A 25,885-nucleotide genomic window follows, 5' to 3' on the forward strand; every position below is an offset into this window, starting at 1 on the left:
GTTTTGAGACGAAGAGTTCGAAACGGTTATATTTAGCGACGAAAAGAAATTCAATTTGGATGGTCCTGATCGCCATCACAAATATTGGCGAGATTCTCGGTACCCTCATCAAACTTGCTATAAACGCACCCACGGAGGTGGAACTCTATGGTCAGCTTTTGGAGCACGAGGAAAATCTAAAATATGTTTTGTCCCCACTAAAATGAATCCATAGATATATGTAGATTTATTGGAGAATAATTTAATAGATTTTGCAGATGAGTTATATGGTGAAGTTTGGACTTTCCAACATGATAATGCTCCCATCCATGGTGCATGCCTCACAAAAAACTTTTTAAGTCTCGTGATATACCTTTACTGGACTGGCCAGCGCTAAGTCCCGATCTAAATCCTATAGAAGATCTCTGGAGCATATTATCTGCTAAGGTATTTGCGAAGTCCAAGCAATATACAATACCCAAAGAACTGAAGTCGCCAATTACGGCAGAATGGGAAAAAATCGATATGGCAGCTCTGAAAAACTTGGTATGTTCTATTTATGCCTCACCGATTACAGCAAGTTCTAATAAACAAGGGCAATACTATATCGTATTAGTTAATCAAACTATCTTAATTTTATTTTGACATATAGCTAAAATATAATTTTGTACATATAAATATTTTCTATGACTAAAAATTGAAGTATGTATTTTCTATCAAAGCAAACGTTAAGTAAAACAAGTATATACGGCCGCAAGTTCGGCCAGGCCGAATCTTATATACCCACCACCATGGATTGCGTAGAAACTTCTACGAAAGACTATCATCCACAATCGAATTACTTGGGTTGTGGTATCTTAAAACTTCTTAACATCGTTTTCTAAATTGTGGTTTAGTCCATACATGGTATATATTAGACAAAAAAGTTATGTATAGTTAAGTCTACAAATAATTACGAATCGATATGGACTTTTTGTACGTAGAGAGCCAGAATTGATATATGGGGGTCGCTTATATGGGGGCTATATACAATTATGAACTTGATATGGACCAATTTTTGTGTGATTGGGGATCGATTTATCTGAGGGCCATATATAACTATAGACCGATATGGACATAGTTAAGCATGGTTGTTAACGACCATATACTAGCACAATGTACATAACTCACTCGGATGTACATAACTCACTCGGATGAAATTTGCTCCTCCAAGAGGTTCCAAAACCAAATCTCGGGATCGGTTTATATGGGGCTATGTACGATTATGGACTAATATGGACCACTTTTGGCATGGTTGTTAAATATCATATACTACCACCACGTACGAAATTTCAAGCAGATCGGATGAATTTTGCTTCTCCAAAAGGCACCGGAGGTCAAATCTGGGGATCGGTTTATATGGGAGCTATATATAATTATGGACTGATAGGAACCAATTCCTGCATGGTTGTTGGATACCATATACTAACATCACGTACCAAATTCCAACCGAATGGGAAGAATTTTGCTCTTCCAAGGGGCTCTGGAGGTTAAATCTGGGGATCGGTTTATATGGGGCCTATATATAATTATGGACCGATATCGACCAATTTTTGCATGGGAGTTTGAGGCCATATATAAACACCACGTACCAAATTTCAACTGAATCAGATGAATTTTGGTCTTCCAAGAGGTTCCGGAGGTCAAATCTGGTGATCGGTTTATATGGGGGCTATATATAATTATGAACCGATGTGGACCAATTTTTGCATGGTTGTTAGAGACCATATACTAACATCACGTACCAAATTTCAGCTGGATCGGATGAAATTTGCTTCTCTTAGAGGCCTCGCAAGCCAAATCGGGGGATCGGTTTATATGGGGGCTATATATAATTATGGACCGATGTGGACCAATTTTTGCATGGTTGGTAGAGACCATATACTTACACCATGTACCAAATTTCAGCCGGATCGGATGAAATTTGCTTCTCTTAGAGGCCTCGCAAGCCAAATCGGGGGATCGGTTTATATGGGGACTATATATAATTATGGACCGGTGTGGACCAATTTTTGCATGGTTGTTAGAGACCATATACTGATACCATGTACCAAATTTTAGCCGGATCGGATGAAATTTGCTTCTCTTAGGGGCCTCGCAAGCCAAATCGGGGGATCGGTTTATATGGGGGCTATATACAATTATGGACCGATGTGGACCAATTTTTGCATGGTTGTTAGAGACCATATACTAACACCATGTACCAAATTTCAGCCGGATCGGATGAAATTTGCTTCTCTTAGAGGCCTCGCAAGCCAAATTTTGGGGTCCGTTTATATGGGGGCTATACGTAAAAGTGGACCGATATGGCCCATTTGCAATACCATCCGACCTACATCAATAACAACTACTTGTGCCAAGTTTCAAGTCGATAGCTTGTTTCGTTCGGAAGTTAGCGTGATTTCAACAGACGGACGGACGGACGGACGGACATGCTCAGATCGACTCAGAATTTCACCACGACCCAGAATATATATACTTTATGGGGTCTTAGAGCAATATTTCGATGTGTTACAAACGGAATGACAAAGTTAATATACACCCCATCCTATGGTGGTGGGTATAAAAATGTATTTTAGTAACGTACAAAAGTGTAAATAAAATAAAAAAAAAAATGTTTTCAATAAAAGTTCTTTATAAGACTAGAACATAAATTTACACGTTGCACATATAATTTTTTACGGGGGTACGTAGCGCAGTGGATAGTGTGTTGGCTTACAAATTGTATGGTCCGCGGTTCGATTCTCCGTCCAGGCGAAAGGTAAAATTAAAAAAAAAAATCTAAAATTGAATAATTTATTCTACATTGTTTGTGTTACAGAAAAAGGTGCTAAAAACCCTAGTGCAAGTGAGAAAGATGTGAGCGAAATTGCAATTCCCAAAATGGGAAATATTTACAGCCCAGCAAAAAAAAAATGGAAAGTATTCCAAAGGCACAACTTTAAAAGCACTTCCAGAAGACGTTCTTTATTTTAACTACACAGGTAGTTCTTTCCATTCAATTTTTTATAACATGCTTTTTCATATTTTTAATGCGTAATTTTAACTTTTTTTTTGTTTCAAATTAGTTAAAAACACTTTAAGAATTCATAAAATGGTACAAATTATTTAAATTTTGTCGAAAAAAATGCTACATCCAATCTGAAAAAATTGTGAATTTTTGAAAATATTTGAGGTCAAACGTTTCAGACATGCGTTAGAATCCATTAAAAATTATAAAAAATTTTAAAAATTATTTATTTGACAAAATATAACATAATTTTTTAATTTACATCCAGACATTGAATTCGGATCACACCTAAAGAAGTGATGCATATTCAGTACACCGGCTGTTGAAATGGAGGACTTCCGTCCTATGACAAGCCCATGGTAAATTCATCGCTTCTGCGTCAATTTTGCACCACTTCCGGATCCAAAGAGAACATTTTCATTATTTTTTCGGCGACGCTTTTTTTGCTGGAAGCTTATTTAGATTAAAGCCTCTACTATGATATAGCATCAAGAAATAAATCAAAACTAAATGGAAAAATAGAGTTTGTTGTCGTTTTCCAATGTCCTCCTAAGTGGACATCGGTAGTCAAAGGGTTAATTGTGTCGTGATAAAAACCTTCTTAAGGTGGAGTTATATACAATGCGTTGATGCATCCGTTGATGGAAGGGTTGATATTTTCACTTTGAAGCACTCTAATCAAGTTGTTGCTTTTAAAGAGAATATTCAACTCTTCAATCATCGGACACATTAAGGCATGGTATGTAACTCAACCTTTACATTCTGTGTATAATGTATATATTAAGGTGGGTTGGAGCCACCGTGGTGCAATGGTTAGCATGCCCGCCTTGCATACACAACCTCGTACGTTCGATTCCTACTTCGACCAAACACCAAAAAGTTTTTCAGCGATGGTTTCACTACAGTGTGGAACGCCATACGGACTCGGCTATAAAATGGAGGTCCCTTGTCATTAAGCTTAACATGGAATCGAGCAACACTCAGTGATTCTCTCTAATCACTGAGTGTTGCCCGATTCACCAATGTTGTATCACAATGGACTGAATAGTCTAAGTGAGGCTGATACATCGGGCTGCCGCCTAACCTAACCTACATTAAGGTGGGACAATTTGAATAGGCAAAAAATTGAACATATAAATTCAAATTTTATGGAGGAATAAAAAGGAGCTTAAATATAAAACAAGCGAGTACAGTAGAAAGTCGACTACACACAGAAAAAAATTTTACGAAAACTTTTCCAATTAAAATTTTAATTGAGTTTTAAAAAATATTCAATTGAAAATTTAATTGATTCAACTAATTTTGTAATTAAAACAAAAATCAATCACAAAAATTAATAGTACCAATTAATTTTTTAATTGACTTTCAATTAATTTTTTAATTGATACTATGATTTCTGTGAATGAAGACATTTCAATTAAGAAATTAATTGGATCAATTAATTTCGTGATTGAATCAGACAAAAAATTTTTTGTGTGCATCATACCCTAAACCACACCCTAAAAAAATGTCTCTGTAACATATACTCCCAAACATATTCTGCTTCAAGCATATATAATTTCAGGCAGACGGACAGACATCGCTAATCCGACTCGGAATTTAATTGTAAGACAGCCGTGACTCAAACCTGTGTTGTCTGCACCATACGCGTTAACAGTCGCCAGAGTACATTGCACCACAGGCGAAGTTGCCGTAACAACGTCTAACGATTATTTTAAGACTTTTCATGGCCAAAGAGAAACGAATGCCGTTCATGAAAACGTGAACGGCCCTGGACGAAATCGCGAATATTTCGTTTGGAACGTAATTTTTATACCCTCCACCATAGTATGGGGGTATATTAACTTTGTCATTCCGTTTGTAACACATCGAAATATTGCTCTAAGACCCCATAAAGTATATATATTCTGGGTCGTGGTGAAATTCTGAGTCGATCTGAGCATGTCCGTCCGTCCGTCCGTCCGTCCGTCTGTTGAAATCACGCTAACTTCCGAACGAAACAATCTATCGACTTGAAACTTGGCACAAGTAGTTGTTATTGATGTAGGTCGGATGGTATTGCAAATGGGCCATATCGGTCCACTTTTACGTATAGCCCCCATATAAACGGACCCCAAAATTTGGCTTTCGAGGCCTCTAAGAGAAGCAAATTTCATCCGATCCGGCTGAAATTTGGTATAGGGTGTTAGTATATGGTCTCTAACAAACATGCAAAAATTGGTCCACATCGGTCCATAATTATATATAGCCCCCATATAAACCGATCCCCCGATTTGGCTTGCGAGGCCTCTAAGAGAAGCAAATTTCATCCGATCCGGCTGAAATTTGGTACATGGTGTTAGTATATGGTTTCTAACAACCATGCAAAAATTGGTCCACATCGGTCCATAATTATATAGCCCCCATATAAACCGATCCCCCGATTTTGCTTGCGAGGCCTCTAAGAGAAGCAAATTTCATCCGATCCGGCTGAAATTTGGTACATGGTGTTAGTATATGGTCTCTAACAATCATGTAAAAATTGGTCCATATCGGTCCATAATTATATATAGCCCCCATATAAACCGATCCCCCGATTTGGCTTGCGAGGCCTCTAAGAGAAGCAAATTTCATCCGATCCGGCTGAAATTTGGTACATGGTGTTAGTATATGGTCTCCAACAACCATGCATAAATTGGTCCAAATCGGTCCGTAATTATATATAGCCCCATATAAACCGATCCCCAGATTTGGCTTGCGAAGCCTCTAAGAGAAGAAAATTTCACATAATCCGGCTGAAATTTGGTACATGGTGTTAGTATATGGTCTCTAACCACTATGCGAAAATTGGTCGAAATCGGTCCATAATTATATATAGCCCCCATATAAAATGATCCCCAGATTTGACCTCCGGAGCCCCTTGGAAGAGCAAAATTCATCGGATTCGGTTGAAATTTGGTACGTGATGTTAGTATATGGTATCCAACAACCATGCATGAATTGGTTCATATCAGTCCATAATTATATAGCCCCCATATAAACCGATCCCCAGATTTGACCTCCGGAGCCCCTTGGAAGAGCAAAATTCACCCAATCCGGTTGAAATTTGGTACGTGGTGTTAGTAAATGTCTCTAACAACCATGGAAAAATTGGTCCATGCCGGTCTTAATTATATAACCCCCATTTAAACCAATCCCCAGATTTGACCTCCGGAGCTCTTAGAGGACCAAAATTCATCGGATCCGGTTAAGATTTGGTACGTGGTGAAATTTTGTACATTGTGCAGTATATGGCCGCTAACAACCATGCCAAAATTGGTCCATATCCGTCTATAGTTATATATAGCCGATCCCCAAAAGTAATCTAGCAAAATTTTATTTCTATAGAAAATTTTGTCAAAATTTTATTACTATAGAAAATTTTGTCAACATTTTATTTCGATAGAAAATTTTGTTAAAATTTTATTTCTATAGAAAATTTTGTCAACATTTTATTTCTATAGAAAATTTTGTCAAACTGAATTATTTAGTATTTAATCGACCTTTTTTGTTTAATATATACTCCGTATGGACTAACTTACAATTGAGTAGACGGTGTTAAGAAGTTTTAAGAAACCTTGCCATCGGCAAGTGTTACCGCAACCCAAGTACTTCGATTGTGGATGGCAGTCTTTAGTACAAGTTTCAATGCAATCCATGGTGGAGGGTACATAAGATTCGGCCTGGCTGAACTTACTGCCGTTTATACTTGTTTATATTAGTGTGTATATGCGAGCTATATCCAAACAAGTATATACAGCAGTAAGTTCGGCCGGGCCGAATCTTAAATATCCTCTACCATGAATCAAATATTAAGGAAACTTTTAAAATTTCAGGAGGGTTTGATGACACATCAAGCAGAGCAGTTCAACCAGTACACTTCCCGAAGACAATTTTAAAGATTTTACCTATGAAGACTATACCAGATTCTGGATTTATAAGAACCATTTTTGTTTGAGTTTTAGAGGAATCATTAACATCTCTTGTAAGTGTACAAGAAAACTACAAAATATCGTCTTGATTTGAAATCTTAAATCTGTAGATTTTCACCCGAGAAGTAAAAGCCTTCTATACCCTCAAAAAGTGAAATCGGTCTATATGGAGGCCTTACCAAATGGACCGATGAAAACTTAATCCGATACACGTTTTTATGAGCCTAAAATACCAGAATATTTACAATGTCAGGCAAATCGGATAAAAACTACGGTTTCTAGAAACCCAAGGAGTTAAATCGGGATATCGGTCTATATGGGGGCTATGCCAAAACGTGGATCGATACTCACCATTTTTGGCACACCTATTTATGGTCCTAAAATATCTCTAGATTTCCAATATCAGGCAAATTGGATAAAAACTACGGTTTCTATAACCCCACGAAGCAAAATCGGGAGATCGGTCTATATGGGGGCTATACCAAAATATTTGCTGAAACTCTCCATTTTTGGCACACCTCTTTATGGTACGAAAATACCTCTAGATTGCCCATTTCAGGTAAATTGGATAAAACTACGGTTTCTATAAGCCCTAGACCCCAAGTCGGGAGGTCGGTTTATATGGGGACTATATTAAAACCTGCAGACAAAAGACAAGATTGTGCAAAATTTCAACACGATTGCTTCATTATTGAAGACTGTAGCGTGAATACAACAGACAGCCAGCCAGACAGACGGACATGGTTATATCGTCTTAGATTTTCTCCCTGATCAAGAATATATATACTTTATATAGTCAGAAATCGATATTTCGATGTGCTACTAGGGCTGTCACTCGGGATAAATCCCGTCCCGAAATCCCGGGATTTTTTATTTTGAATCCCGGGATTTTTCGGGATCCCGAAAAAATAATACCAATGTGATAAAATTGTGTTTTTTTAAGATTGTTTATTAATAAATTGGAGTCTTCACTCAGTGTAAACGGCCCTTAGATTTCATAACCGACAAATTGAGTTAATAAACATCTTGAGTAAGAATTTATTATACATGAGGTATACTAAAGAGCACAATTTCATCAAAAATCGAAATAAACGAGAAGGACCTTTGAATAATGAGTTCATGTGAAATGGAATTCGTGCCACATAAAATAAAAAGCAATGATAAAAGGTCCGTCGAAAATATGACAAGATCGCGATTATCTGACAAAAATTTGGATGCTGCGATATTTTTACTTAAATCGAAGTACAAAAGGATTATCACAAGTATACGAAAATACGCCTATTCTAACATAATCCTTAAAATGTTTGCTGAGTAAGATTGCGATAAGAAATGGCTTTTTTCATTTATTTTTTTTTTCGCTAAGTATGATAGCAATTTAAAATTGCTTTTAAATTTACTCTTATGTTCTTTTGTTGTTAATAAAATTGAATTAATTAAATAAATTGGTTTAATGTAATGTTTTTGGCGCTGTAAATTGTTATTAATTAAAATATTTAAAGAATCCCGAAAATTTCAGGATCCCGAAAAAAATCTCGAAAAATCCCGGGATCCCGGGATTCAATATTTTGAAATCCCGAATCCCGGGATTTTTAAAAATCGATCCCGAACGACAGCCCTATGTGCTACAAACGGAATGACAAACTTATTATACACCCGTCACCATTCTATGGTGGTGGGTATTATTATTATTATATATATCCATATTGGTTCATAATTATATATAGCCCCCATATAAATCGATCCCCATATTTCAGTTATTTCAGCCTCTCTAATCGAAATGTTGCTCTAAACCCCATAAAGTATGTATATTCTGGGTCGTGGTCTGCTGAAATCACGCTAACTTCCGAACGAAACAAGCTATCGACTTGAAACTTGGCACAAGTAAAGGGTGATTCTTTTGAGGTTAGGATTTTCATGCATTAGTATTTGACAGATCACGTGGGATTTCAGACATGGTGTCAACGAGAAAGATGCTCAGTATGCTTTGACATTTCATCATGAATAGCCGAACGATCTGCCACAACGTCGAATTTTCAGTGAATGGGCCCTAGAAAAGTTGGCAGAAAATCCGCTTTTTTATCGACAAATTTTGTTCAGCGATGAGGCTCATTTCTGGTTGAATGGCTACGTAAATAAGCAAAATTGCCGCATTTGGAGTGAAGAGCAACCAGAAGCCGTTCAAGAACTGCCCATGCATCCCGAAAAATGCACTGTTTGGTGTGGTTTGTACGCTGGTGGAATCATTGGACCGTATTTTTTCAAAGATGCTGTTGGACGCAACGTTACGGTGAATGGCGATCGCTATCGTTCGATGCTAACAAACTTTTTGTTGCCAAAAATGGAAGAACTGAACTTGGTTGACATGTGGTTTCAACAAGATGGCGCTACATGCCACACAGCTCGCGATTCTATGGCCATTTTGAGGGAAAACTTCGGAGAACAATTCATCTCAAGAAATGGACCGGTAAGTTGGCCACCAAGATCATGCGATTTGACGCCTTTAGACTATTTTTTGTGGGGCTACGTCAAGTCTAAAGTCTACAGAAATAAGCCAGCAACTATTCCAGCTTTGGAAGACAACATTTCCGAAGAAATTCGGGCTATTCCGGCCGAAATGCTCGAAAAAGTTGCCCAAAATTGGACTTTCCGAATGGACCACCTAAGACGCAGCCGCGGTCAACATTTAAATGAAATTATCTTCAAAAAGTAAATGTCATGGACCAATCTAACGTTTCAAATAAAGAACCGATGAGATTTTGCAAATTTTAGGCGTTTTTTTTTTAAAAAAAAGTTATCAAGCTCTTAACAAATCACCCTTTAGTTGTTATTGATGTAGGTCGGATGGTATTGCAACTGGGCCCCATCGGACCACCATATAAACAGACCTCCAGATTTGGTTTGCGGAGCCTCTTAGAGAAGCAAATTTCATCCGATCCGATATTTGGTGCGTGGTGTTAATATATGGTCCCTAATAGAGGTGTGCACGTGACACGAAATTGTCGTGACTCATGAACATTTTCGTGACTCACGCGTGAATCGTGATTCACGCTGACGGCAACGGCGTGAGTGTGATTAACCAACCAAATGTCGTGTGTGAGCGTGAGTCACGGAAATAATATCTTCGTGAGTGTGCGTGAGTAACGAATTTCGGAAAAACACACTCACGAATATAATTCCACGTACGAACATAAAATGCTTACGAGTTGAATTCATTTATAATTTTAGTGACACCCTAGGTGCAAAGAGTTTTATAACGCTCTCGATTTTACACATACTCATGTTTTCAATCAGGTTCTATAGGTAAATTACTCATAAAATTATTCGTGAGTCACGAGGTTTTTCGTGTGTCAAGACATTTTTCGTGAGTCACGACATTTAAAAGATGTTCGTGCGTGAGTGTGAGTGAATAAGATTTCTCCGTCGTGAGTGTGCGTGAGCGTGAGCAAAATATTACTCACGTCCACTCCTCTAGTCCCTAACAACCATGCAAAAATTGGTCCATATCGGTACATAATTATATATAGCCCCCATATAAACCGATCCCCAAATTTGACCTCCGGAGCCCCATGAAGGAGCAAAACTTATCCGATCCAGTTGAAATTTTGTACGTGGTGTTAGTATATGGTCTCTAACAACCATGCAAAGATTTATCCATATCGGTGCATAATTATATATAGCCCCCATATAAACCGATACCCAGATTTTACCTCCGGAGCCTCATGGAGGAGCGCAATTCATCTCATTCCGTTCAAATTTTGTAGCTTGTGTTAGTATATGGACACTAACAACCATGCAAAAATTAGTCAACATCGGTGCATAATTATACATTGCCCCCATATAAACCGATTCCCAGATTTTACCTCCGGAGCCTCTTGGAGGAGTAAAGTTCATCCGATCCGGTTGAAATTTGGTGCGTGGTCCCAGCAAAAAAATTGGAAGTTGTTCCACAAACATTTCTTTTAAAGCCCATCCCAGAATCCCCCATTGAGATTTTTCAACTTCCGATGCAGTCCTTTTGGACAAGTCCACAAACATTTCTTCTAAAGCACATCTTGGGATCCCCCAATGATTTTTTTCCACTTCCGATGCAGTCATTTTGGACAAGTGCACAATCATTTCTTCTAAAGCGCATCTTGGGACCCTCCAATGATTTTTTTCTACTTCCGATGCAGTCCTTGTGGACAAGTATTAGAAAGAACGCAATCAGGCTATTTTAAGTGCAAATTTTGTATAATTAAATTTTACAAAAAAATAGACAACTAATAAAAAACTAAAAAAAATAGAAATTAATAAAAAAGTAAAAAAATAATAAAAAAAAAAAATAAATTTCATCCCCGCTGGGATTTGATCCTGTGCCGTTTGACTTTTTCGCTTCCATGGAAGTTCTTTTGAGAAGGTTTTGCAAATTACGAGAATTTTTAATTTTTTTGTTGATTTTTAATGGAAAAAATATATTTATACGAAAATATATGCCGAAAATAAAAAATAAAAACGATGCATGACATAAAAAAAACATTTTTAAAAAAATATTCGATAAAAAATGCCGGTGGTGAGATTTGAACCTGCGTTTCTTATTTTTTCGTTCATACAAATAAAGAACATCTCGAGAAGCAATTAGAATGTTATTCCTTGGTGTCGTATTACGATCATATCACAAACATTTGAATTGACCTTTCGACGCTTTATGTTCAATGGCGTTTGTGGCTGAGTGTGCTAAGGCGTTCTGTTATGGTGCCAGCAAACCCAGGTTCAACCTCTGGTCGGAGCGAAAAAGTTTTTCAAATTGTAAAAATTAGATAATAGGAAAATAATTGTGTAATAAAACATATTGATGAAAAAAAAGTGAAATTGGTTGAAAAAAAAAATTTGTTTTCGCTTTTTAAATTTCTTCATTAAAATTAACTTCCAGGGCACAACTTCTAAAGCAATGCAAAGGATCCAAAAAGGGAGTACTTCCGTCCTATGACAAGCCCATGTAAAATTCATTGGAGATGATCCAAGTTTGTACTACTTCAGGATCACAGATTGGGGATCCAAACTACTTTTTTGGAAGCTCTTTTTTTGCTGGGGTGTTAGTATATGGTCTCTAACAATTTAGTTGAGATTTGGTGCATTGTGCTAGTACATGGCCGCTAACGACCATGACAAACATGGTCTATAGTTATATATAACCCACAGATAAACCGATCACCAGTCACACAAAAATTGGTCCATACGGTTTCATAATTATATATAGCCCGCATATAAAGCGACCCCAATATTTCAATTCTTCCTCTCTAATTACCGTTCAAAAGCTCATATCGGTTCGAATTTATTTGTACACTTCCCTATATATATCGGTCAAGAACTGAATTATAGACGTATTTAATCTGCTTTTTGTCTAATATATACCCCGTATGGACTAACTTACAATATAGAAGACGATGTTATGAAGGTTTAAGATACCTTGCCATCGGTAAGTATTACCACAACCCAAGTAATACGATTGTGGATGACGGTCTTTAGTAGAAGTTTCTACGCAATCCACCATGGATGGGTACATAAGATTCGGCCCGGCCGAACTTACGGCCCTATATACTTGTGTTGTCAAATATAAACCACGTATGGAGTAACTTGTAGTTTAGAAGACGATGTTATGGAGTATTAAGATACCTTGCCATCGGCAAGTATTACCACAACCCAAGTAATTCGATTATGGATGACTGTCTTTAGTACAAAGTACTACGCAATACATGGTGGAGGGTACAAAAGATTCGGCCTGGCTGAGCTTACTTGTTCATATATGAGATGTACTTACATCAGTTACCTACTGGACAAAGGCTATGTTTGCCGTCACAAACATTACGGTGACTTACCACTAAAATTCAATCAATTATTCGAAATAAACACACCGAAAAATATATGAAGCCTCTTTGGCATACCTCCATTTACCATATTTTTCATTTCCTCTTCAGCCAAACCAATACTAAAAGGCTTAAGTGGTGAATTTCGACCAGGTGAATTGTCGGTCATTATTGGATCATCGGGATGTGGAAAATCAACACTCTTGAATCTACTATCGGGTTATCGGTAGGTAAATCATTCACATCATTTAAAATCTCAAAACTTAAATTTGTCTTTGAATACCAAAATAAATCCTCTAATTGCAAAAAAGGACTATGGCCCTGCCACTTGGTTTCCTAAAACAAAAAACAATTGGAATAATATTTTCTGATTTTCAGAACTCAAACCACTCAAGGTAACATTCTTGTTAATGGCAGTAAACGTGACCTTAGAACTTTCCAAAATGTATCTCGATATATTCTCCAAGAAGATAAACTTATTCCCAACTTCACGATTATGGAAACAGTAATGTTCGCTTCACATTTTAAAATGGAGTCCGTACCAAGACGGGATACTCGAATTAAACTTGTTCATGAAATCTTGGAGACATTTCATCTGAGCAAAAGTTCCAACACAATGGTGGCTAATATCTCCACGGGAGAATTGAAACGGCTATGTATTGCTCTGGAGATGATGGATAATCCTTCTGTTTTATTCTTGGATGAACCCACAACGTAAGTGTATATTTATGGGGCGTTATGGGGCATTTTAAAATTTTCCACATTTTTAATTTCAGTGGTTTAGATGAATTTTCCGCATTTCAATGCATGCGAATACTGAAGCAATTGGCAACATCTGGATGCACCATTATATGTTCGCTACACTGTCCATCTGCTAAATTATCCGAAATGTTCGATAAGGTCTATGTCATGTCCAGTGGTGAATGTATTTATCAAGGTACGGTAAGCCATATAGTGCCCTATCTGAAAGAAATGAAATTGTCATGTCCTGTCACCTATAATCCTTTGGATTTTAGTAAGTACCATACATTTATAGTGTGATCTATTTCGAGAATTAAATTGTAAATTTCTCTTTAGTAATTGATATTTCAACACAAGCCTTTGGTGATTTTCAAAGGGAAATGAGTGAAAAAATTGAAAACGGAAAAGTATCAGCATGGACATGTCCATCGCATGCCGTTGTCAATTCGTCGTACCAAAGCGTATCGAATAAGGATGGTTTGGAGTTAGGAAAGTTAATGGAAAACCAGCAGGCTACAAAATGTTCTTGGTGGATGGAATACAGATTTCTTTTTATGCGATTTATTCAGCAAATGTGGAGAGACAAGGTAATAAATGCACACGCAGAGAAGGAATATGATCAACCCAAACATGTTTCAGGAGCAAAATGTTATTTTTGGAGGGTGACCATTGAACATTTTTGTCGCAAAAATGTTGTTTTTTTTCTGGAAACATATATGTGATGGCCGAAAACAGATACATAATTTTTGAGAAAATAACATGGTTGCCGCAAACATGTTACATGTTCCCCGTTCAAAAATAACATTTTGCTCTTGGAACATGATCTTAAAGTGATTATATTCCTTCTCTGGGTGCAGCATCTTCAACTTTCATAGCTTGCATTGGACACAAAAAAACTTTCAAAAACCAAACAAAACAAGTGAGTAAAGTAGAAAGTCGGGCGGGGCTGACTATATCATACCCTAAACCACACCTACTGTATTAGTAAACATAAGCATTTGTGGGGGTATCATTGGTGTAGGTTTTGGAGAAGATAAAGGAGGGTACATGTTTATGGGTGTCTTGTCACAATCTGAGCAGAAATGTCTAATATTAAGAGCTATAGTTTATTCTGCACCAAAGGAGTTAGTATGCCACTAATATTGAGTCCATTATTAAAAAGAGGAAATCGGTCAATTAGTTGTGGGTAATAAATCCAAATTTCTGCAAATGGGACAATAGATTTATGTAAGAGCTACATGTAAGCAGTGTTGCCAATTTGGTGCTTTTAGCACCAAATTTAGTGCTTTTTGATTTCTAAAAAGCACCAAATTGCATTTTTAGTGCCTTTTCAAAAAAAGCACCAACTTGGCGCTTTCTGGCATTTTCATTTAGTGCTTTTGGTGCTTTTTTTATTTTGAACAGTATTAAGTTTAATTGATACAAAAATTTTGACTAGACTTTCAAGAGCCGAAGAAACTCCAATTTATTGCCAAATATAGAATTTGATTGTTATGAAGTTGGTATTGATTATTTTTTAATTAATATTGTTATTTAGGGTATTCTGTAGGAAAGTAGAGCGATGAGTGTCGAATTTTTGAATTTGGTAAAGATGTCATTAAAAACGTTTGTATTAAATTCACTAAAGCACGCACAACTGAAATAAGCAATAAACTCCTTCCATATATTAATATTTTGAAAGTTGAAAAACATCACTGATCACGAAAGCATTAAAACTGATCAAGGTGTATACTTGAATAGCGGTTCATAATGGTGAGTACTAAGTTTGAGTTTTGCCGCTAAAGTGAAAACTGTCTCAGTAAAAATGGGCATAAAATTATGCATATTTGCTGCAAATTTTATTATAACTTGATGGGGATACTGGATGATAGCCAAAAACAAATTTTCACAAAGTTTGTATTCCTTAAAATGATTTATTAAAGAAAAGTAATTGTGAAAAAATGACTATTTTATATTTTAGCGGCTAAACTCGATCTTAATACTCACCTTAACTTCTTGAAATGCAATTCACAAAAGTTCTATAACACATCTTCAGAAGTTTTTTTTTTTTTTTTTTTTTTTTTTTTTTTTTTTAGTAGTAGAGCATTTAATTTCCGATTTTGTGGTGGAAGGTGGTATGTTAGAATTTATAATATTTTTTTTTGGTGCTTTTTGGCCTTGGGGAGTTGGCAACACTGCATGTAAGTCTATCCCAGCAAAAACTCCTATTACCAGGTATGAGTACAAGTATGCCTGCGCCAAAATGGTAACAACTTCCTCGTACATATATCAGTAGTAATACTTTTACACGGGCATGACATTGGAGGAAAGTACTTCCGTGCAAGCATACCAGCAGTCGAAAAATATGTACTTCTTCGCAAGCATACCACCTCTCTAAAAATAATATCTTTACCATAAAGATACACAAAAACTCACCCCTGTTGTTTTGTAATCCAACACACTATAACACGCTCCACGACAGCGTTGCCAATTTAGCTTTTTTCCCGCTAGATTTGGCTTTTTTTGAAGACGTTTAGCGGGGAAAAATGCATTTAGCTTTTAGCTTTTTTTCTGGCTTTTTTTCATGCCCCTTTTAGCTATTTGTGGCTTTTTTATTTTCGACATGTTCCTATTGAAATATGGATAAAACTTCGTTTTTATCTAAACCTTGCTGTCAGAATAAGGTTTTCCACATATTTCAATTCCTTATATAAACTGTCAGTAAATTATTAGGAATATTAGCATTTGACTCGTTTATTATGATATAACTAAATTAAAATAGTAGATGTGAATTGCTTTGTACATTGAAAAAATATTGTTGTGAGGCCAAAGATTTCATTTCCTTAAAATACGAACGCGAATTTTGGTTATAATAGCATTTGTGAATTTCTCTTATATAAACTGTTTTCCTTGTCCAATAGCCGATAAATTCTTTTTGTCCTTATAGTTAAGTGATTCAACTTAAAAATGGGTATCTTTTCATGAAAGAAGGCTAGGGTCAATTCTAAAAAAATTCTTAAAATTAATGAAATAGTCTTTAAATTTGTGGAGTTTTTGTATCTTGACCACAAACCAAAATAGCGTTCAAAAATAGAAGAGGTTTTTCAACATTTTATTTTAAAAACGTATACATAGAATAATTTCTACTTAAAGTCGAGTCTGAATTTGGAAATGTAAGTTGTCGTTAGCACGTTTTTAAAGCACTGTGATAGCTCATGAAGAAAAAGCTGAAAAAAAACTAATATTTAAATTCAAATTTGACTCGGAATCAATACCAAAATCATTAGTGTACAAAATCTTTGGAAAATTCGTAGTGATAGGATCAAAACAAATCTGCTATATATTAATGGAATGGATTTACATTTACGAAAATTGGACAACAATAGGTTTGTATGGGAAATTTTCGAATAAAAGTTATTCAATATAAACTTGCAAGACAGTTAGAATGGGTTTTATTCTCTTGGGCAAAATTAGGAGAAGTGTTCTCGTTCACGAATTTATCATTAATTCAGTTAAAACGAAATATTTTGATATTTTCTAATGCAGTTCTATGTGACATTATGCAATATATCGCACATTGGACTTGTTGATGATTAACCAGCTGGCAATTGCAAGTTTACTGGGAAAAATGTTTTTACTAGGAAATATAAACGAAGGACTTCCAGTAAAAATTTGTGATAGTAATCAAAATGTATCGAGTACGCAAACAGAGCTAATATGACTTAAATTTTCTTACAGTCTCACAGAAATTGAATTAAAATGAATACAATTAAAATAATATGCATTTTAAGTGAAATAAAGCCTTTAAGTTTGTTAAATTTCAATCAAACATGTGACTTTTGATACAAAAAATTTTAGCTTTTTTTCTAGCTATTTTTTTAAATTTTTTAGCTTTTTTTGGCTAGTTTTTTGGACAAATCTAGCGGTTTTTTGTGAAACAATACTGGCAACGCTGCTCCACGACATGGATCTATTCATGGATCTATATATATATATATATATATATATATATATATATATATATATATATATATATATATATATATATATATATATATATATATATATATATATATATATATATATATATATATATATATATATATATATATATATATATATATATATATATATATATATATTTATATTTATATTTATATATATATATAGATATATATAGATATATATATATATATATATATATATATATATATATATATATATATATATATATATATATATATATATATATATATATATATATATATATCGCCCGATTTTCCCAAATTTGGCCACAAAACCTTTATTTATCAACCGATCTTACTCAAATTTGGCTAAATGTAATCTTCTAGAGCTCTAACTGTATCTAGAGCTCTAACTGTATGTGCGATATATATATATATATATATATATATATATATATATATATATATATATATATATATATATATATATATATATATATATATATATATATATATATATATATATATATATATATATATATATATATATATATATATATATATATATATATATATATATATATATATATATATATATATATATATATATATATATATATATATATATATATATATATATATATATATATATATATATATATATATATATATATATATATATATATATATATATATATATATATATATATATATATATATATATATATATATATATATATATATATATATATATATATATATATATATATATATATATATATATATATATATATATATATATATATATATATATATATATATATATATATATATATATATATATATATATATATATATATATATATATATATATATATATATATATATATATATATATATATATATATATATATATATATATATATATATATATATATATATATATATATATATATATATATATATATATATATATATATATATATATATATATATATATATATATATATATATATATGAGAGCTATATCTAAATCTGAACCGATTTGGATGAAATTTTGCAGACTTGAAGGGCGATGGAAGAGATTACCTTTTGCCAAATTTGGTGACGATCCGTTTGAAAAAAAAGCGCAACGTGACCCTTTTTGTCGAAATCGGGCGATACATATATATGGGAGCTATATCTAAATTTCCGATTTCTTCCAAATTCAATAGCGTTCGTCCTTGTGCCCAAAAAACTCCCTGTACCAAATTTCATCAAAATCGGTTAATAATTGCGACCGGAATCCTGTGAACAACAAATACATGGGCAGACGGACGGACGGACACCAAGCGCTAGATCGACTCAGGAAGTGATTCTGAGTCGATCGGTATATATTTTATGAGGTCTAAAATCCATATTTCTGGTAGCACATTTTTTGGCAGATCAAACTTAACAGGTTGGCTGATAAGTCCCCGGTCTGACACATAGATGGCGTCGCTAGTATTAAATGCATATTATTTTTATATAGTACCAACCTTCAAATGATTCGTGTCAAAATTTGACGTCTGTAAGTCAATTAGTTTGTGAGATAGAGCGTCTTTTATGAAGTAACTTTTGTTATTGTGAAAAAAATAGAAAAAAAGGAATTTCGTGTTTTGATAAAATACTATTTTCTGAAGGGGAAAAATACGGTGGAAGCAAAAACTTGGCTTGATAATGAGTTTCCGGACTCTGCCCCAGGGAAATCAACAATAATTGATTGGTATGCAAAATTCAAGCGTGGTGAAATGAGCACGGAGGACGGTGAATGCAGTGGACGCCCGAAAGAGGTGGTTACCGACGAAAACATCAAAAAAATCCACAAAATGATTTTGAATGACCGTAAAATGAAGTTGATCGAGATAGCAGAGGCCTTAAAGATATCAAAGGAACGTGTTGGTCATATCATTCATCAATATTTGGATATGCGGAAGCTCTGTGCAAAATGGGTGCCGCGCGAGCTCACATTTGACCAAAAACAACAACGTGTTCATGATTCTGAGCGGTGTTTGCAGCTGTTAACTCGTAATACACCCGAGTTTTTCCGTCGATATGTGACAATGGATGAAACGTGGCTCCATCACTACACTCCTGAGTCTAATCGACAGTCGGCTGAGTGGACAGCGACCGGTGAACCGTCTCCGAAGCGTGGAAAGACTCGAAAGTCCGCTGGCAAAGTAATGGCCTCTGTTTTTTGGGATGCGCATGGAATAATTTTATCGATTATCTTGAGAAGGGAAAAACCATCAACAGTGACTATTATATGGCGTTATTGGAGTGTTTGAAGGTCGAAATCGCGTCAAAACGGCCCCATATGAAGAAGAAAAAAGTGTTGTTCCACCAAGACAACTCACCGTGCCACAAGTCATTGAGAACGATGGCAAAAATTCATGAATTGGGCTACGAATTGTTTCCCCACCCAGCGTCTTTTTCTTGTTCTCAGACCTCAAAAGGATGCTCGCAGGGAAAAAATTTGGCTGCAATGAAGAGGTGATCGCCGAAACTGAGGCCTATTTTGAGGCAAAACCGATTTTGCATTCGTTGAAAAGGTCTCGGGTTCTGTGAGGTTTATAGCAAAGAAAATTGAAGAAAAGTTTCAACGGAAAAGCGGGAAAATCTTGTTTTACATACAGCGCACAATACAAAAATTAATAATTTGAATTCATCGCAGTTGCTTTTGTTATAAAATAATTTTATTTTTTCACATGAAAAATATTCGGAGAACGTGGAGGGTAATTATGTGGTGAAAAAGGGGTACCTAATTTTTTGATATCTGGTGGGGGAGGGGGACATCCCACTTGCCGATCTTTTTCCAAATTGGGCCAAATTTCACTGATTTGGTTGAAATTTCCAAGGAAGGTTAGGGGTGATGTCTAGACAAAGGCCCACTAATTTATTTTTCGATATTTGGTCGCGAAGGTGGACCACCCCTTTTTACGATTTTTGTTTAAAGTACAGTAAAAAAACAAAAATTCTCTGATTTACTTGAGATTTACAGAGAAGACGCCTTGATATCAACAATTTTTATTATGGGGTACCTGATTTTTTATTATTTGTACGGGAAGGGGACCTCCTCCTTGCCCAACTTTTTGAAAATTGGAACAAAATTATCCGATTTGCTTGAAATTTTCAGTACAGTGAAAAAACTAAAATTTGTCGAATTAGTGGAGTTATGAGGAGAGCTTGGGGGAGATAATGAAGGGCACTGGGAGACCTCATTTCTCCTCAAGTACATACCGTGAAAAAAATAAACTTTTCCAATTTACTTGAAATTTACAGAGGAGAGGTGGGGTAGGTTACATTATTATAATAGATATCAAATTTTTGTTGTGATATTTGGAAGGGAAGAGGGGCCTCCCCTTGCTCTGCTGTTTAAAAATTGGGCTTATAATTTGCTTGAGATTTTCTGAGACGTCTACATAATATACGCTACATCATTTTTCGATATTGGGACGGAGAGTGAGACCTCCTCTAAAACTGAAAAAAATAGAATTTTCAAGTTTACTTGAAATTTACAAAGGCAGTAGGGGAAGGTTATGAAATGAATATGGTGTACTTAATTTTTGGGTATTTGGACGGGAACCTTCTCCTTGCCCCACATTATTAAAGGAAAGTTTGCAGATTTTCTTGGAACTTGCAGAGAAAGTGGCGGTCCTTTACACAAAATAGACAAAATCTAACCTTCTCCGATTTACATCAAATTGGAAGAAGATGATTAAATTTATACAGGGTTCATGATTTTTCGATGTCTGTTTGTGGAAGGGGAATAGTGAAGTTGGACAGTATATGAAACGAATATAGTGTACGTGAATTTACGATATCTGGTCGGGGATTCCCTTTTGCCCGATTTTTATACCCCCCACCATAGGATGGGGGGTATATAAACTTTGTCATTCCGTTTGTAACACATCGAAATATTGCTCTAAGACCCCATAAAATATATATATTCTGGGTCGTGGTGAAATTCTGAGTCGATCTGAGCATGTCCGTCCGTCCGTCCGTCTGTTGAAATCACGCTAACTTCCGAACGAAACAAGCTATCGACTTGAAACTTGGCACAAGTAGTTGTTATTGATGTAGGTCGGATGGTATTGCAAATGGGCGATATCGGTCCATTTTTACGTATAGCCCCCATATAAACGGACCCCCAAATTTGGCTTGCGATTGCTCTAAAAGAAGCAAGTTTCATCCGATCAGGCTGAAATTTGGTACATGGTGTTAGTATATGGTCTCTAACAACCATGCAAAAATTGGTCCATATCGGTCCACTTTTACGTATAGCCCCCATATAAACGGACCCCCAAATTTGGCTTGCGATTGCTCTAAGAGAAGCAAATTTCATCCGATCCGGCTGAAATTTGGTACATGGTGTTAGTATATGGTCTCTAACAACCATGCAAAAATTGGTCCATATCGGTCCACTTTTACGTATAGCCCCCATATAAACGGACCCCCAAATTTGGCTTGCGATTGCTCTAAGAGAAGCAAATTTCATCCGATCCGGCTGAAATTTGGTACATGGTGTTAATATATTGGCCCTAACAACCATGCAAAAATTGGTCCATATCAGTCCACTTTTACGTATAGCCCCCTATAAAAGGACCCCCAAATTTGGCTTGCGATTGCTCTAAGAGAAGCAAATTTCATCCGATCCGGCTGAAATTTGGTACATGGTGTCAGTATATCATCTCTAACAACCGTGCAAAAATTGGTCCATATCAGTCCACTTTTACGTATAGCCCCCATATAAACGGACCCCCAAATTTGGCTTGCGATTGCTCTAAGAGAAGCAAATTTCATCCGATCCGGCTGAAATTTGGTACGTGGTGTTAATATATGGTCTCTAACAACCATGCAAAAATTGGTCCATATCGGTTCATAATTATATATAGCCCCCCTAAAAACCGATCCCCAGATTTGAACTCCGGGGCCTCTTAGAGGAGCAAAATTCATCTGATCCGATTGAAATTTGGTACGTGGTGTTAGTATATGGTCTCTAACAACCATGCAAAAATTGGTCCATATCGGTTCATAATTATATATAGCCCACATATAAACCGTTTCCCAGATTTGGTTTGCGGATCCTCTAAGTGAAGCAAATTTCATCCGATCCGACTGAAATTTGGTACATGATATTAGTATATAGTCTCTAAGAACCATTCAAAAATTGGTCCATATCAGTCTATAATTATATATAGCCCCTATATAAACCGATTTCCAGATTTGAACTCCGGAGCCACTTGGACGAGCAAAATTCATCCGATCCTGTTTAAATTTGCAACGTGGTGTTAATATATGGCCGCTAATAACCATGCCAAAATTGGTCCATATCGGTCTATAGTTATATGTAGCCGATCCCCAATCACACAAAAATTGGTCCATATCGGTTCATAATAATGCTTGCCACTAGAGCAAAAATAATCTAGCAAAATTTGTCGAAATTTTATTTCTATAGAAAATTTTGTCAAATTTGATTTCTATAGAAAATTTTGGCAAAATTTTATTTCTATAGAAAATGTTGTCAAAATTTTAATTCTATAGAGAATGTTGTCAAAATTTTAAATCTTTTGAAAATTTAGTAAAAATTTTATTTCTATAGAAAATTTTGTCAAACTTAATCATATACCTATTTAATCGGCCATTTTAAGTTTAATATATACCACGTATGGACTACGTGGTATATATTACGCAACCCAAGTAAATCGATTGTGGATTACAGTCTTCAGTAGAAGTTTCTACGCAATCCATGGTGGAGGGTACATAAGCTTCGGCCTGGCCGAACTTACGGCCGTATATACTTGTTTTTTTTTTTTTTTTTGAAAACAGAAATAGAAAGAGGATTGTCGATAAATGGGTACTGGGTACATAATTTTATGATTTTTCCACAGGCTTCTGCCAGACTTTTTTAGGTAAAAACTTAAATTTACATGAAGCTGACAGACAACGTGTCCAACACTTTAACAAATGTTAACATGGTCACTTTTTAAGTACTTTTACTTCTTCCGATTTATTGGACGTTATGTTGAGGAGAAGTATACCTCCCCTTGACAAACCACGATTGAAATTCAGAGGAAATGTATTTAGAAGATTGTCCAACGATTTGGCCAGGCCGAATCTTATGTACCCTTCACCATGGATTGCGTAGAAAGTTCTACTGAAGACTGTCATTCACAATCGAATTACATGGGTTGTGGGAGCCACCGTGGTGCAATGGTTAGCATGCCCGCCTTGCATACACAAGGTCGTGGGTTCGGTTCTTACTACGACCGAACACCAAAAGTTTTTCAGCGGTGGATTATACCACCTCAGTAATGCTGGTGACATTTCTGAGGGTTTCAAAGCTTCTCTAAGTGGTTTCACTGCAATGTGGAACGCCGTTCGGACTCGGCTATAAAAAGGAGGTCCTTTGTCATTGAGCTTAACATGGAATCGGGCAGCACTCAGTGATAAGAGAGAAGTTCACCAATGTGGTATCACAATGGACTGAATAGTCTAAGTGAGCTTGATATATCGGGCTGCCACATAACCTAACCTAACCTAACCTACATGGGTTGTGGTAATACTAACTGATGGCAAGGTATCTTAAAACTTGTTAACATCGTCTTCTAAATTGTAAGTTAGTCCATACGGGTATATATTAGACAAAAAGAGGCCGATCAAATACGTATATAATTCAGTTCTTGGTCGGTATATCTAGGGGAGTCTATAAATAATTACGAACCGCTATGAACTATTATATGGGGGCTATATGCACTTATGAGCTAATATGGACCAATTTTTGTTTGATAGGGGGTCGATTTATTTGGGGGCTATATATAACTATAGACCGATATGGAACAATTTTGGTATGGTTGTTAGCGACAATATCCTTGCACAACGTACCAAATTTTAACCGAATCGGATGAAATTTATTCCTCCAAGAGGCCCCGGAGGTCAAATCTGGGAATCGGTTTATATGGGGGTAACATATATAATTATGGACCGATATTAAACAATTTTTGCACCGTTGTTAGGGACCATATACTAACACCACGTACCACATTTCAACCGGTTCGGATGAAATTTGATCCTCCAAGAGGCTCCTGTGGTCAAATCTGGGATGGTTTTATATGGGGGCTATATATAATTATGTACCGATTTGGACCAAGTTTTGCATGGATGTTAGAGGATAAATACCACGTACCGAATTTTAACAGGATCGGTTGAAATTTGCTCCTCCAAGAGGATCCGCAATACCATTCGACCTACATCAATAACAACTACTTGTGCCAGGTTTCAAGTCGATAGCTTGTTTGGTCCGGAAGTTAGAGTGATATTCACAGACGGACGGACAGCCGGACGGAAGGACATCGCCAGTTCGACTCAGAATTTCACCACGACCCAGAATATATATACTTTATGGGGTCTTAGACTAATATTTCGATGTATTACGAACGGAATGTCAAAGTTAATATAGCCCCCATCAGGGATGGAAAATACAATTTTTAAGAAAGTACATAAAACGTATTTTCTTGAGCGAAAAAGTACGTTTCACTAAATTTCAACAAAAATTCCATTGGAAGATTATTGTCAAGGGCTCCTTTAGACTGAATTGTAAAGTAAATTAAATTTTGTTTGTCAACTCCTCAATTTTAAATACTTTTTCTTGTTTAGTTTCATATCCCCTTACAAATTTTCTGTAGTTAAATGATAATAAATGTTTGACAAAATTTTCTATAGATATAAAATTTTGACAAAATTGTTTATAGATATAAAATATTGACAAAATTGTCTAGAGAAATAAAATTTTGACAAAATTTTCTGTAGAAATAAAATTTTGACAAAATTTTCTATAGAAATAAAATTTTCACAAAATTTTCTACAGAAATAAAATTTTTACAATATTTTCTACAGAAATAAAATTTTCACAAAATTTTCTACAGAAATAAAATTTTTACAATATTTTCTACAGAAATAAAATTTTCACAAATGTCAAAATTTTCTATAGAAATAAAATTTTAGCAAAATTTTTTTATAGAAATAAAAAATACAACATTTTTTTATAGAAAACAAAAAATAAAATAAAATTTCGACAAAATTTTCCGAAAGAAAACATTTTGACAAAATTTTCTGTTGAAAAAAAATTTTGAGAAAGCTTTCTGAAGAAACAAATTTTTGTAAAATATTAAAATATTTTGTCAAAACTATTGTACCATAAATCTGATATCGGCTCAAAAATGTACACAAAAGGTACTAAATCATTCGCGGGAGTACTACGGTACTGACCAGGGTGAAAAAGTACTATAGTACTGCATTTTCTATCCCTGGTCCCCATCCTATGGTGGAGGGTATAAAAATTGGTTGAAAGGGAACACCCCC

General features: G+C 35.2%; 1 protein-coding gene across 1 annotated transcript in view; it reads left to right on the top strand.

Annotated features, from left to right (window-relative positions):
• Positions 1-315: 315 nt before the first annotated feature.
• Positions 316-25,885, top strand: part of LOC142239934 (ATP-binding cassette sub-family G member 1-like) — a 40,269-nt gene continuing 14,699 nt past the window's right edge. The window contains exons 1-6 of the mRNA XM_075311669.1: positions 316-559; positions 2,840-2,866; positions 12,933-13,047; positions 13,200-13,535; positions 13,598-13,836; positions 13,899-14,149. Coding sequence (XP_075167784.1) covers positions 316-559; positions 2,840-2,866; positions 12,933-13,047; positions 13,200-13,535; positions 13,598-13,836; positions 13,899-14,149 — 1,212 coding nt within the window. The remainder of the gene's footprint in view (positions 560-2,839; positions 2,867-12,932; positions 13,048-13,199; positions 13,536-13,597; positions 13,837-13,898; positions 14,150-25,885) is intronic.

Source organism: Haematobia irritans, chromosome 5, assembly GCF_050003625.1.
Source record: "Haematobia irritans isolate KBUSLIRL chromosome 5, ASM5000362v1, whole genome shotgun sequence".
NCBI lineage: Eukaryota > Metazoa > Arthropoda > Insecta > Diptera > Muscidae > Haematobia > Haematobia irritans.